Below are 12154 nucleotides of genomic sequence, written 5' to 3'. Positions count from 1 at the left end.
CCAGGACTAGGCCTGGTTCAGTTTCTAGGACAAGGCCTCGACCGTCGGGCCGGATGCTGGTGGGCACTCCACATACCTATTAGGTGTAGGATGCTGTCCAAGGTGTTGAGTGTGTCTTGGATCGTAACTCCAGCATTCTTGGCTCTGTTATCAACTCTTTGAGCTTCTGAAATTACCTGAGAAAAATACATACAGACGTGTCTTGAAAGGGCATCTCCTACGTGGGCACGTTTAGAGGGATCTCTTGTGCAAAGCTGTGGGAGCTCACCCTCTGTACCATGTCCCCATCCACGTCGAACGCCTGCTCCTTTCTGGCCAGCTCTCCTTCCACTTCCCTCATCTCACTCTTCAGAGTGGCCAGTCCCTTCTCCACATCCAAGGCTCCATCTGCTGTCACATTGGCTTCCAAGTTCAGACTCCCTATCTCCTGGGAGAAGGAAAGGAGCCAGGGACGGAAGGAAAGAGAGGAGTGAGGCACGAAAACATTCCAAAGGCAACTGCAGGAAAAATACAGCTGCAGCCAGGCCCTGATGGAGTCAGCAACATGAACAAGCAGAGGCTCAGGCTTGGGGACACACCCTTTCCCAAGCTCTGCCTCCAACAAGTTAATTTGGGGGTATATCTCTGGGGACAAGGAAGGTTGGCACTGAGACACTGCTTCCTTCTTGGGCCAACACTCACCAAAGGGTGAATAAAATAGGAGCCGGTTGGGAAAACCCAAAGGGAGAGAAACTCATCTAATTCTCTGTCACGTTTCTTTACTGCTGCAGTCTTTTGAATGACTTTATTCCCTGAGACAGTTGAGCATCGGGTGCAGAGAATCAATGGGCTACAGCTTTGAGTTTTGTTTTTATTAATATCAATAGCTATTTTTAAGCACCAAATTGCACACATCCCTGTGTTAGAAGCCATATAGAGGCCCATGAGATGAGGCTCTACCCTCAGAGGACTTAAAGGTAGAGTTTTTTTTGCAAGTTAATGAGAGGTCCAAGAGACAGGCCAGTGCAGATATCAAGAGTACTCTCTGTGCTTTCTGGAGTGGAGCTGATGGGCTTGGTAGAAGTCATGCTTAAATAGAACCACGAAGCTCTCTCCCAGAGAGATGCTCCCCTGAAGGAGCATCTAACATATGGGTTGTGTCACTGATCTGCTGTGACCCTATTACCGAATGTTCCTGGAAGAGAAGGACTGAGCCTTTCTCATCTCCCCATTCCTGGCACCAAGCAGAGCCTGGCCCAGAGTGGAAGAAAAAAGAAAAATGAGTTAGTAGAGCTTAGACATAGAACATAGACACAAGGGACCTACAACTCCAGTGTTTCATGATCTCGAGTGAAAACATTGATGATCACTGTTATGGGTTGAATTGTGTCCTGACCCCCCAAAATATTGAAGTCCTGATCCCCAACACTGGAGTAGAATGGGGCCCCTTATCCAATATGACTGGAGTCCTTATAAGAAGAGTCAGAGACAGCCAGGGAGAAGAGCCCCAGGTGATGACAGTGGCAGCAATTGGAGGGATGCTGGTATGAGCCAAAGAACACTAAGGATGGCCAACCACACCCAGAAGCTAGGAACGTTTCCCCCCAGCACCTCAGAGGTAGCACAGTTCTGATGGTGTTTTGATTTCAGACTTCTAGCCTCCAGTGCTTGTGGGATCATCAACTTCTATTGCTGTAGGCCCTCCCGATTGTAGTGCTTTGTTACAGCAGCTCTAGGAAGCTAACAAAGTAGTCTGTATAAAAACAATCTCGGGTGGTTCTGCTCACGGGGCTGTCCAAAAGGGAGCTGAGAATTAGGAAGTTCCTGCACTCAGCCAATGATGGGCTGTGAGTCAAGCAACAAGAGGCATGCCCAAGTGGATCTAGGGCCATCAGAGGTCACAACAGGACTTGAAGCCTTCCAGGTCAAAAGAGCCCATGAATGCTTCAGAATTCCCCTTCCTATTCCACGCTACCCTGGTGTTGGGCACCGCTCATGCCAACCTGCCTCTCCATGGCTCCTTACCTGTTCTATTTTGCTGGTGATCTCCAGGGCCTCCCTGGCCGCATTCTTTGCCCCCTGGGCATCAGCAGCTGCACCACCCAGGGCTTCTTCTGCTTGCGTGGTCTTGTCACTGGCATCTGCAACCTTCTGGCTGATGTAGGACAGTCTCTTCATGGCCTCTTCGGCTTCTGCTTTTCTGTCTCCAACCTGCATGTCAAACTCTGAAAGGAAATATGGCCACAAAGATGAGAACAAACTTATACAATAACTTATGAAGGAAGAGGAAAGTGGCTGAAGTTTTTCAGAAAAATTCTAGAAAGAGTGATATTACAGCCTGGGAACAAGGAGAGGGGAGTGTGGCTATTACTCTTTCTTATCTAAGAGAAAACATCTTAAAGGAGGCCTTGAAAGGATCATAATTTACCCTGTGCTTAGAGGAACTGACAATCAGCCTGCCCTGGGCCCCCATCACTGCGAGACTCGTAAGACCCCCAAAGTAAATTAGAAGCAGGTGGAATTTTTTTTAAAGCATATTGAGGAGTTTCTTTGAGCCAAACTGAGGACAGTTGTGGGGAAGCAAAATCTCAACACATTGAGAAAATGCTCCCGAGGATGGCAGTGTTGGGCCGTACTCTACACATTACAATCAAAGGAGGAGGCTACAGGGGTGACGTGATATTCACTGGTGATGGACTAGGGGGGCAGGAGAAAGCCAAGTGGGGAAATCCCTGGGACTGGATATGCACTGTGGGATAGGGGTCTTTGAAGCCCAAAGTCACAAGTCGGAGCCTTTAAGCTGCCAATGCCAACAGTTGAGGGTTGGATAGAATAGGTAGACAGGTGTTTTCTGTGAAAAAAAAAATCCCAGGACTTTAGAAATTTTTGTTGTTGTTTTCTAGTGAAGAAGCCTGAAGCTTTAAGCAAAGCTCTAAGGTACAAACCCAAATTTCCTGGGACCTGTATGCTGTGACAAAGTTTGTCCCATCATTACCACAAAGCAATCTATATTGGAACCAACCAGGAGAAAGAAAGAAAAGAGAAGGGCAGAGAATAAAAGAGAGAAAAAGGAAGGAAGGAAGGAAGGAGGGAGGGAAGGAAGGAAGGAAGGAAGGAAGGAAGGAAGGAAGGAAGGAAGGAAGGAAGGAAGGAAGGAAGGAGGGAGGGAGGGAGGAAGGAAGGAAGGAAGGAAGGAAGGAAGGAAGGAAGGAAGGAAGGAAGGAAGGAAGGAAGGAGAGAAAAGGAAGGAAGGGACAAAGAAAGGAAGGAAGGAAGGGAGAAAGGAAGGAAGGAAGGAAGGAAGGAAGGAAGGAAGGAAGGAAGGAAGGAAGGAAGGAAGGAAGGAAGGAAGGAAGGAAGTGAAAAAAAAAGTTAAAAAAAACAAGAAAGAAAAAAAAGCAAAAAAAAAAAAAAAACCTGTATGGTAGTGGGATGTTGGATCTGTGAGGGACCTTAGAGTTCCCTTAGCTTAACCTTCTTCCTTTAAAGAGAAAGTTGAGTTCTGAAAAGGCTTTGTGACTTGCCCATGGTCACACAGCCAGCTCAGCCTGCTCATGAGGTCCAGCAGGGATCGGAACTCAAGCCTTCTGACACCCAGTTCAATTTTTCCCACTGCATCAAATGCTAATGAAATCTTTTCCTTTAGAAGGTTATTTACTAAGCATCTATTAATACTGCCAACATACCTGTCACTTAGAGAGATATATGAGGATTCCATCTAGACCAAATTCATGGTTACACCTTCCAAGTGCTCAAGGGAACTGAATCATGAATTACTCACCTCTGAGGTTCTTTAAGATGTTCTCAACTTCATAAAAAGTGGCATTGCCCATACTTAGTGCTTCTTGGGCTCTTCTTTTAGCAAAGTTGGCACGAGAAAGTAGCTGAGCTGAGTTCTGTAAATAGACAGATAGAACAAGATTAGTGCAAATTTAACATACACCTGGCAAGTGCAGTCCTGCCAGCGAAATCTTCCTGACACGTTTCTCTTTGTGACTACAGAGCACTGTGATTCACCTAAGAGTCGAGGGGTGCTGTAGCAAAGCCATCCACAATCTGGGACAGAGCAAACTCCATACCCCAGCAACTCAAAAGGACCACCTTTTGAGTTCTACAGAGAACACTCTTGGACTCTAGTCTACTATCAGATATAAGAACAGTTTTGCAAATCATAATTTTAAACTCTAGATACCTCCCGAAGCCAAGCTAGCAGACAGAGCTGGACCACAGTTGGACCCAGGAGGCCTGAGTCCTACTCCTAGATCTGAGGGCTGATTCAGAGGGTGGAGCTGAACTAAGTACATCAATCTCTTTGGATCTCTGTCACTTCTGCTATATGCAACGGTACCATGGCCTATTAGAGAGTTTCCAATGTGTCTTTCTCCATAGGTACTCTCGTGGTAGGCATTTAATACATTTTGTTGAGCCCTGGTTGATGTAGCTCAGTGGATTGAGCGCGGGCCTGCAAACCAGAGTATCGCGGTCTGATTCCCAGTCAGGGCACATGCCTGGGTTGCAGGCCAGTTCCCAGCAGGGGACTCACGAGAGGCAACCACACATTGATGTTTCTCTCCTTCTCTCCTTCCCTTCCCCTCTAAAAATAAATAAATAAAATATACTTAAAAAATACATTTTGTTGGATGAATGAATTAAAAAGATACCTGTCTCTCATTCTTTCCTTTCTGTAAGAGCTGTCGGGTTTCTTCTTCCCAGTTTCCCAGGTTGCTTTGCATACGCTTGAATCCATCCATGTGCTTCGTCACCAGGCTGGAGAGAGAATCGGCTTTTTGTCTGATCCTCTTTGCTTCGACCTGTGAGCCCAAAGAGATGAGTGAGTCAACTTTCTGCTCATCAGTTACTACGCCAGTCTTCTTGGGACCTGCCATCCTTGTTTGAAAACAAGAACAATATGTTGCCTGAAGTCTAACAGGCTCTATGCCTAAAGCCGATCCCTCAGGCATCAAACAGGCTTTCTTTTCTTTTTCTTAATTAGGTTTAATTACAGTTGATACAGTTGACACATAATATTACACTAGCATCAGGTATACAACACGATGATTCAACCTGATGAAGTGATCACCATAAGTCTAGCAGTCATCTGCCACTGTAGACCGTTATGATGGTATCCTGGCTACATTCCCTAGGTTTGTGTGTTATGTTCCATGACTTATTTTATAACTGCAAGTTTTTACTGCTGAATTTTCTCCCTCTTTCCTTCCCATACCACCATCCTCAAACAGGTTTGGTGTCTGTTTTTACTGTTATTTTTTTATGTTTTAATTATATACACTTGGGAACATTTTTGTGGAAACCCCTGTGACTGCTTTTTGTGGTAGGTGCAAAGCTTAATCTTCTTAACCTAAGTTTGGAATTGAGGACAGAAATAATGCAACCCTTCTGAGAAGAACACAAGTCTTCTGAGTGGCCCTATGGAGAGGTACTATAGATTTTACCCAAATGAAAATATCAAATTTTATCCATAAAAATTCCCCACAGGTTCCAGCCGTCCTCAGAAGTCGGGAAGAGATATAAAACTTTTATCCATTAATTGATTCAGGATGTGAGCCAAGGCCTTTTCAAAGACCAAGACTGGGGTTAAAGAACGTGGAAACGGACAATGAGAAGGATACATACTCTTCCCAATGGAAGCAAGAAAGGTCAACATGGAAACAAAACTGAATGACTGGACAATATGGAGCCCCCAAGGAGAAAGCGTTATGGCTCTTCTTCTGTACTTCAGCACACAGGTGAGATGTTCCTACCTGCAAGGACTGGTCACTGACTCCCTGAAGCTGAGACGCGGAACTGAGAAGGCGGAGGCTGTGCTGGTAAGACTTCTCCGCTTCAATGTCTGCGCGAGCTGCCTCACTGGACAACTGCTGGGCCAGAGACTTGGTTTTCTCCAGTCTACAGAGGGGGAAACAGAGCCCTTTGTGAGAATTCCTTCTTTTTGTTTATTTTTTTAAAGACTTTATCTATTTACTTATTTTTAGACAGAGGGGAAAGGAGAAAGAGAGGGAAAGAAACATCAATGTGTGGTTGCCTCTTGTGCACCCCCAACTGGGGACCTGGCCTGCAACCCAGGCATGTGCCTGACTGGGAATCAAACCAGTGACCCTTTGGTTCACAGGCTGGTGCTCAGTCCACTGAACTACACCAGCCAGGACCACTCTACTTTTAAAGGTGAAAGAAATCCTTGGAGAGGTAGTGGGGAAAAGGGGACCCTCGTTCACTGTTGGTGGGATGGCAGACTGGTACAACCACTATGGAAAACAGTATGGAATTTTCTAAGAAAACTAAAAATGAATATGCCTTTTGACCTAGCAATTCCACTGTTAGGAGTATATCCTAAGAACCCCGAAACACCAATCCAAAAGAACCTATGCACCCCAATGTTCATAGCAGCACAATTTACAATAGCCAAGAGTTGGAAGCAACCTAGGTGCCCATCAGTAAATGAATGGATCAAAAAACTGTGGTACATATACACAATGGAATTCTATGCAGCAAAAAGAAAGGAGCTACTACCCTTTGCAACCTCATGGATGGAACTGGAAAGCATTATGCTGAGTGAAATAAGCCAGGCGGTGAAAGACCAACACAATATGATCTCACCTTTAACAGGAAGCTAAACAACAAAACAAACAAGCAAGCAAAATATGACCAAAGACACTGAAATACAGAACAGGCTGACAGGGACCAGAGGGGAGAGGGGAGGGAATTTCAGGGAGAAAGGAGAAAGGTTTGCAGCAACAAGTATAAAGGACACATGGACAAAAACTAAGATGGGGAGGGAGGGAATGGGAGGGAGGTGGGGAGCACTGGGGGGGGGGGGGCTGGGATGGGAGTAAAAGAAAACTGTACTTGAGCAATAATTAAACAACTTTAAATAAAAAATAAAAATTAAAAAACATAAAAAGGTGAAAAATCCATCCTGTTGTCTTAAAATTATGTAGTTGGAATTAAGTTTTATGTCAGACATGTGTTTATCTCTACCATTGAAACATAAGCCTTAAAACAAATACAGGTTGGATCAGGAAAATTCAGCCTAAGTTTCTCAATTCTTGACAATATCAGTATATTCGTTTTATATCCTCCATGCCACCAGATGGATTTACTCACAACCTTCAAACACCACAGAGGGTGACCTATCTCCAAGCACGTAATCTCTCAGTCAAAACACAAATTTAACTTGGATCAGCCAACCGTTTTTCCTTCCAGCCTGCAGGGCACCTGGTTTGCCCCCAAATAATACTCTCATTCTCTTGTCTCTCTTACTATTCACGTTTTATAAAGACACATGGTTTGCATTATGCCCCAGGAAGATGCAGATGACATTGGTCCCTGTGAGGACTTGCAGAGACGTACTTTCGCCTGAGCCCTGGCACCACGGCCCCGTCCAGGCTGCCGCCGCCGCCTCCCTCCTGAAGCGCCTTGTGCACCAGTGAGAGAGCTTGTTTGGAATAATCTTGCGTTTCCCCTGCCAGTCGCTCCATGTTATTGGCTGACTCCTCGTGGCTGAAAGAATTAAAAAGAAAGAATTGGAGTTTTCCTAGCAAGAGCTTCCTTAAGGCCTGTATGTAAATGCAGAGAAGGAAACAAGGGAACTGGTTTGGCCAGAACAGACACAGAGAAGTGGCCCCGTTAGGTGGAATCAGAGGCACTGTGGAGAGGCTGAAGGGGCTCTACAGGAGCAGCCCCCCGTCATAGACTTTTTGGTAATCTCTCCCACTCATGGCACAGTCAGGAGAGGCCTGGGGTGGGGAGTGGAGGTGGCGGAGAGTGGGATCAGGATGATGGAACATGGCGTGTGTAAGCTGTTTTCTTCGGGAAAGAAAGGGGGAAAAAAACCTCTAGATCTTATTTCATCCAATTCCCTACTTGCTTTTGCTACAACTTGAAACTGGGTCACCCCTAGGAGGGACACAGCCTGTCAATAAAAGCCCCCCACGTGCACTTGTCCTGGTTCTAGAAAGTGATAAAAACAAACTCAGGAGGCAGCCAGTACTACAAAACACAAGCCAGCCCCTCTGCAGACTGAATTCCACTTGGGATCAACAGAGCGTGCATCCCTGCTGGGCACTGGGCTCTGAGCAGACCTCTTCCACATGGTAACTTAGAGTCAGGCGAGGACTGAGGAGCTGCCTGTTGTCCCAGGGGAGAGCAGGGCTGGTTTGCAGGAGGAGGTCACCCCTCCGCAGACAGAGCCCTCACAGGCCAGCAAAGACTTGTTGCTACTTGTTCCCAGGCTCGGGGTGGGAGCCTGGGAGTCCCTCAAAGCTGCAGAATGTTCTTTTCCAAGGGCTGAGTCATTTCATGGGGCGGGTGCGAGGAAGCACATCTGACATCCACCAAAGCCCTGTCGTGAATCATAGAAAAATCTGGGCAAGAAACACCCTGATCTCCAACTTCAGCCAAATGACCATGTCCAGTGGCCACCTACGTGTGCTAAAATGGCAGGTGGTTAAAAAATGGCTTCAAGATGGGGGGGGGCTGCAAAGGCACCTGGAGGTAATGATGCTTCAGGCATGAGCACCATGCAGTGTTGTTCAAGTCCAGCCCTTCGGAGATGGTCCAAAGCAGGGGCACCCCCCTCCAAAATGCTCACCTGTTTGCCAATCTCATGGCCTCCTGAGCCAGGCTTTGAAAGCTATTTGGGCCCACGTAGTGGTCTGAAGGAAGGATGTTCTGTGAAAAAAGGAAAATTGGGTAGGGCTTCACACTTGGCCATGGAGGCTAAGCAGGGTCCGCACCTGCCCCATCAGAACTCTGTGGCGTTCTATACCCTGAAACATGGAGTCCCAAGTCATCACGGTCATTACAATTTTTAAAAAGGCTAGACAAGAAGAAAGTGGAAATCCGTGTTCAACAAATGTCTGGATGTGGGTACAGATGCATCAGAAATATGCACAGGTTTATATTATCATACGTATTTAAAAACCGGTGAAACATACATGTAGTTTTAATGGTTATTTCTTAGTAGTGGGATCACAAGGGGATTCTTATTTTCTAAATTTTCTACACTAAACATTATTTTTATAACAAAAAGAAAATTGATCCATACTATTTTTATTGGATACACATTATTTTTTAAATCCTTCACTTCCTCAGCGTAATATCTGATTATCTTCTAATTTCCTTCAGTCACCTCCCACGCACCCACTAACGTGACTGTCACCTCTGCCTTCTTTACTCTGAAACAAGAGGGCTCATTCCACTGTCTCCCTCCTACTGCACTGCGAACTACATCATCCAGATAATCGATCGCAAGGGCAATGATGTTTAGTTCCCATTTTCAGAACCGTGTCTTCATTGGGTCCGTTCCTTCTTCCTTCCCTCCCTGCCTTCCTCCCTTTTCTTTCCATTTGTGCTTCTGTTATTCATTCATTCGTGTGGCAAACATCACAGCCGCACACTGTGCTACGGGCCTGGATGTATGTATGAACACAGTTACATCCTGCCCTCCGGGAGCTAACGAGCTAGAAGAGACGCAGAAAAAAGGGAGAAGAGGCAGCAGCAAGACGTGGAGGGTATGGTTAGCAAGAAAGGAATTAGGGAGCATAACATAAGGCAGTCGAACGGGAAACTGCAGACAGCTAATGAACACAAAGTTAGCTGTGACTGTTTTGGGGGAGAGACGTCCGACTGTCTGCCAGATGGACTAGAAGACCCGAGAAACAGCCGGTGAGCCAGCGATGCCAACAGCTGGGTCTCCCCACCTGGCCGTGGTCTCAGAACCCTGACCCCGCAGCACCTACCGTGTTTCGCAGGGAAGACTCGCCCTGCTCCAGGCTCAGGTGCATCTGAGTGATGAGCCTGCGAGCGTCCTGAACGCGGTTCTGATACTGACCGCCCAGGGCCCGAACCCTTTCCACAGTCCTCTTGAGGTCATCCAGGCGGTTCCGGTAGCTATTTTCTTGGCTCCTTGCCTTGGTCAGCTGGAGATTGAGGGACCTCATAGCACCTGAATGCCAACAAGGAAAGGGAGGATGAGCATTCTGGAAGTCAGCACAGTGACCAAACATAATCGGGGCTGAAAAAGTGACTTTAATGGGCCTATAGCAAAATGGTGACAATCCAAGAAATGAATGCACGCAACCTCTCTTTTAGCTCCATCACTCATTTCCCAGGAGAATGTCACAGACAATCCTTTTCCCGCTGCAAGAGTTGGGCAGAGACACCTCTGAACCGACACCCGCGGCAGAGTCTACACCCTACTGTGGCAATGCTTTCTAGGACTCCTGTCTGAGGGGAAGTTGGCCTTCGTCACCTTCGGACACCTGGGCCTCTCGGAGCATGTCCCGGAGGGCCTGCTCAGCCTGCTGCATCCTGCCTTCCAGCTCTGCATTGGGTGCTCCTCCGCCACCCGCCGCAGCCTTCGCGACCAGCGCCTCCAGACTCTGCAGCTGCTGTGCAAACTGGTCCATCTGAAACCGCACAGGGGAGAGGGTCAGAACGGATGCTGTGGGCGAATCCTAGCTGCCCAGGGGACAAAAGCCAAAGGCCCAGAGTACCCAGCATGCCATGGTAGCTCAAAGTGCAGACTCGAGAGCCTAGACTCTGAGATTGAATTCTGGGCTCACCACGCACTAGCTGTGTGACCCTGGACATGTCTCTTTCTTTATCCATAAGACAGGACACTACTACCAATGATAATCATAATACCTCATAGAGTTATTACTTGGAGTAAATGAGTTAATATTTTTATAGTGCTCAGAGCGGGGCCGGGAACAAATAGGTGCTAGAGAAGGCTGGGTAAATAGATGCATTTTAAAAGCAGGTTGAGTTTGTCCTACATTTAGGGTTCCATTTGGGCCCTTTCTGTCCTTACTCCTCACTCCAGCAAGATAATATTTAATAATTAACAGCATCCATTGCATTCTTTTTGGACTATCAGTGAGAAATTTCTGGAAGCCATTTCAGTTTAGAGAGCCTTGGAACCTTCTGGACTCCTCATATCTTTTGTATGTTGATGTTTTTCTTCATTTGTTTCATGAGGACATCTCTTGGAAGGAATCCTGGGAAGCAGTACTTCACAGCAGAAAAGTCACTGAACTTGGAGGCAGGGGACATGGGGGGCATTCTCAGTTCCACCTGGTCATGGGGGCTTTAAAAAACTGTAAAAGTTGCCCTGGCTGGTGTAGCTCCGTGGATTGGGCATGAGCCTTCGAACCAAAGGGTCGCTGGTTCAATTCCAAACCAGAGCACATGCCTAGGTTGTGGGCAAGGTCTCCAGTAGGGGGTGTACAAGAGGCGACCACACATTGATGTTTCTCTCCCTCCCTTCCACTCTCTCTAAATATAAAATAGATAAAATCTTTTTAAAAAACTGCAAAAATTTTTAGACTGTTTGCTCAGTGAAAACTGAGGTCAGAATGCTTTTTCTCCCAAATGGACTAAGTTATCACGAACACCAAGTGAAACAAAATCTACAAGAAGGGTTTTGAAAATGACAGATATAAGGACGTAAATCTGAAGTCATATTCCTATTATACAGAATGTTTAACACAGTCATTTTTTAACGGAAAGAATAGCAACCCTTACCCCATCCCCAAGGAGACGAGAAGGTCCTAGATCAGTGATAGAGCCACTGGACAGACACTTACAGGTGTCTCTCGGGAGGGTAAGGGGCGGTTAGCATGCGCACCTGACCCTTCACTTGATCGTAGCAAGCTGGACAGCTGGTTAGCGCCGCATGCTCACAGTGGAGGCCACCAAATCCTGGCTTGCAAACACAGCTGCCATCACTGCGACACGCCACAGGCTCAGAGCCGGCTGGGTTACAGTTGCAAGCTAGAGATAAAAGGCAGACAAACAGGAAGCACTCCTATCAAGCTAATTCCAGAAATTGGAGGGATAGCAAAATACAAGGGAAAAAGGTCAAGTTGGCATTCCTAGCACATCATTGATTCACACTGCATTAGATCCATCTCTTGGCTATGGCTCCAAGCACCACTCCAATACAGTCAGGTCTCAGGAATCACCTGGCGAGTTTGCCGTGTGTGTGGATGAAGAAATATTACAACAGCTCATCCCTTCTGGTGGCGTTTATAGTTTCCCTCCTGTTAAACTATAAGCCTGTTGGATATTCTGCAAGTACTCTGGCTTTGTTCACAAGGTGGATAACACTTCTTCTGGGCCTTGTATGTGCCAGACAGGGACATTTCTCTCTATT

The 12154-nt window shown here is 46.6% G+C and overlaps 1 protein-coding gene across 1 annotated transcript in view; it reads right to left on the bottom strand.

Annotated features, from left to right (window-relative positions):
- Positions 1-12154, bottom strand: part of LAMC2 (laminin subunit gamma 2) — a 54612-nt gene that overhangs the window by 4245 nt on the left and 38213 nt on the right. The window contains exons 13-23 of the mRNA XM_037145669.2: positions 11627-11772; positions 10250-10406; positions 9738-9943; positions 8588-8667; positions 7348-7497; positions 5742-5886; positions 4641-4790; positions 3761-3875; positions 2005-2204; positions 269-427; positions 77-176 (exon numbers count right to left, since the gene is read on the bottom strand). Coding sequence (XP_037001564.2) covers positions 77-176; positions 269-427; positions 2005-2204; positions 3761-3875; positions 4641-4790; positions 5742-5886; positions 7348-7497; positions 8588-8667; positions 9738-9943; positions 10250-10406; positions 11627-11772 — 1608 coding nt within the window. The remainder of the gene's footprint in view (positions 1-76; positions 177-268; positions 428-2004; positions 2205-3760; positions 3876-4640; positions 4791-5741; positions 5887-7347; positions 7498-8587; positions 8668-9737; positions 9944-10249; positions 10407-11626; positions 11773-12154) is intronic.

Source organism: Artibeus jamaicensis, unplaced genomic scaffold (genome assembly GCF_021234435.1).
Source record: "Artibeus jamaicensis isolate MK-2021 breed Jamaican fruit bat unplaced genomic scaffold, CSHL_Jam_final contig_327, whole genome shotgun sequence".
Taxonomy (NCBI): domain Eukaryota; kingdom Metazoa; phylum Chordata; class Mammalia; order Chiroptera; family Phyllostomidae; genus Artibeus; species Artibeus jamaicensis.
Note: the sequence above shows the minus strand (reverse complement) of the source record. Positions and strands in the feature narration are given on the sequence as shown.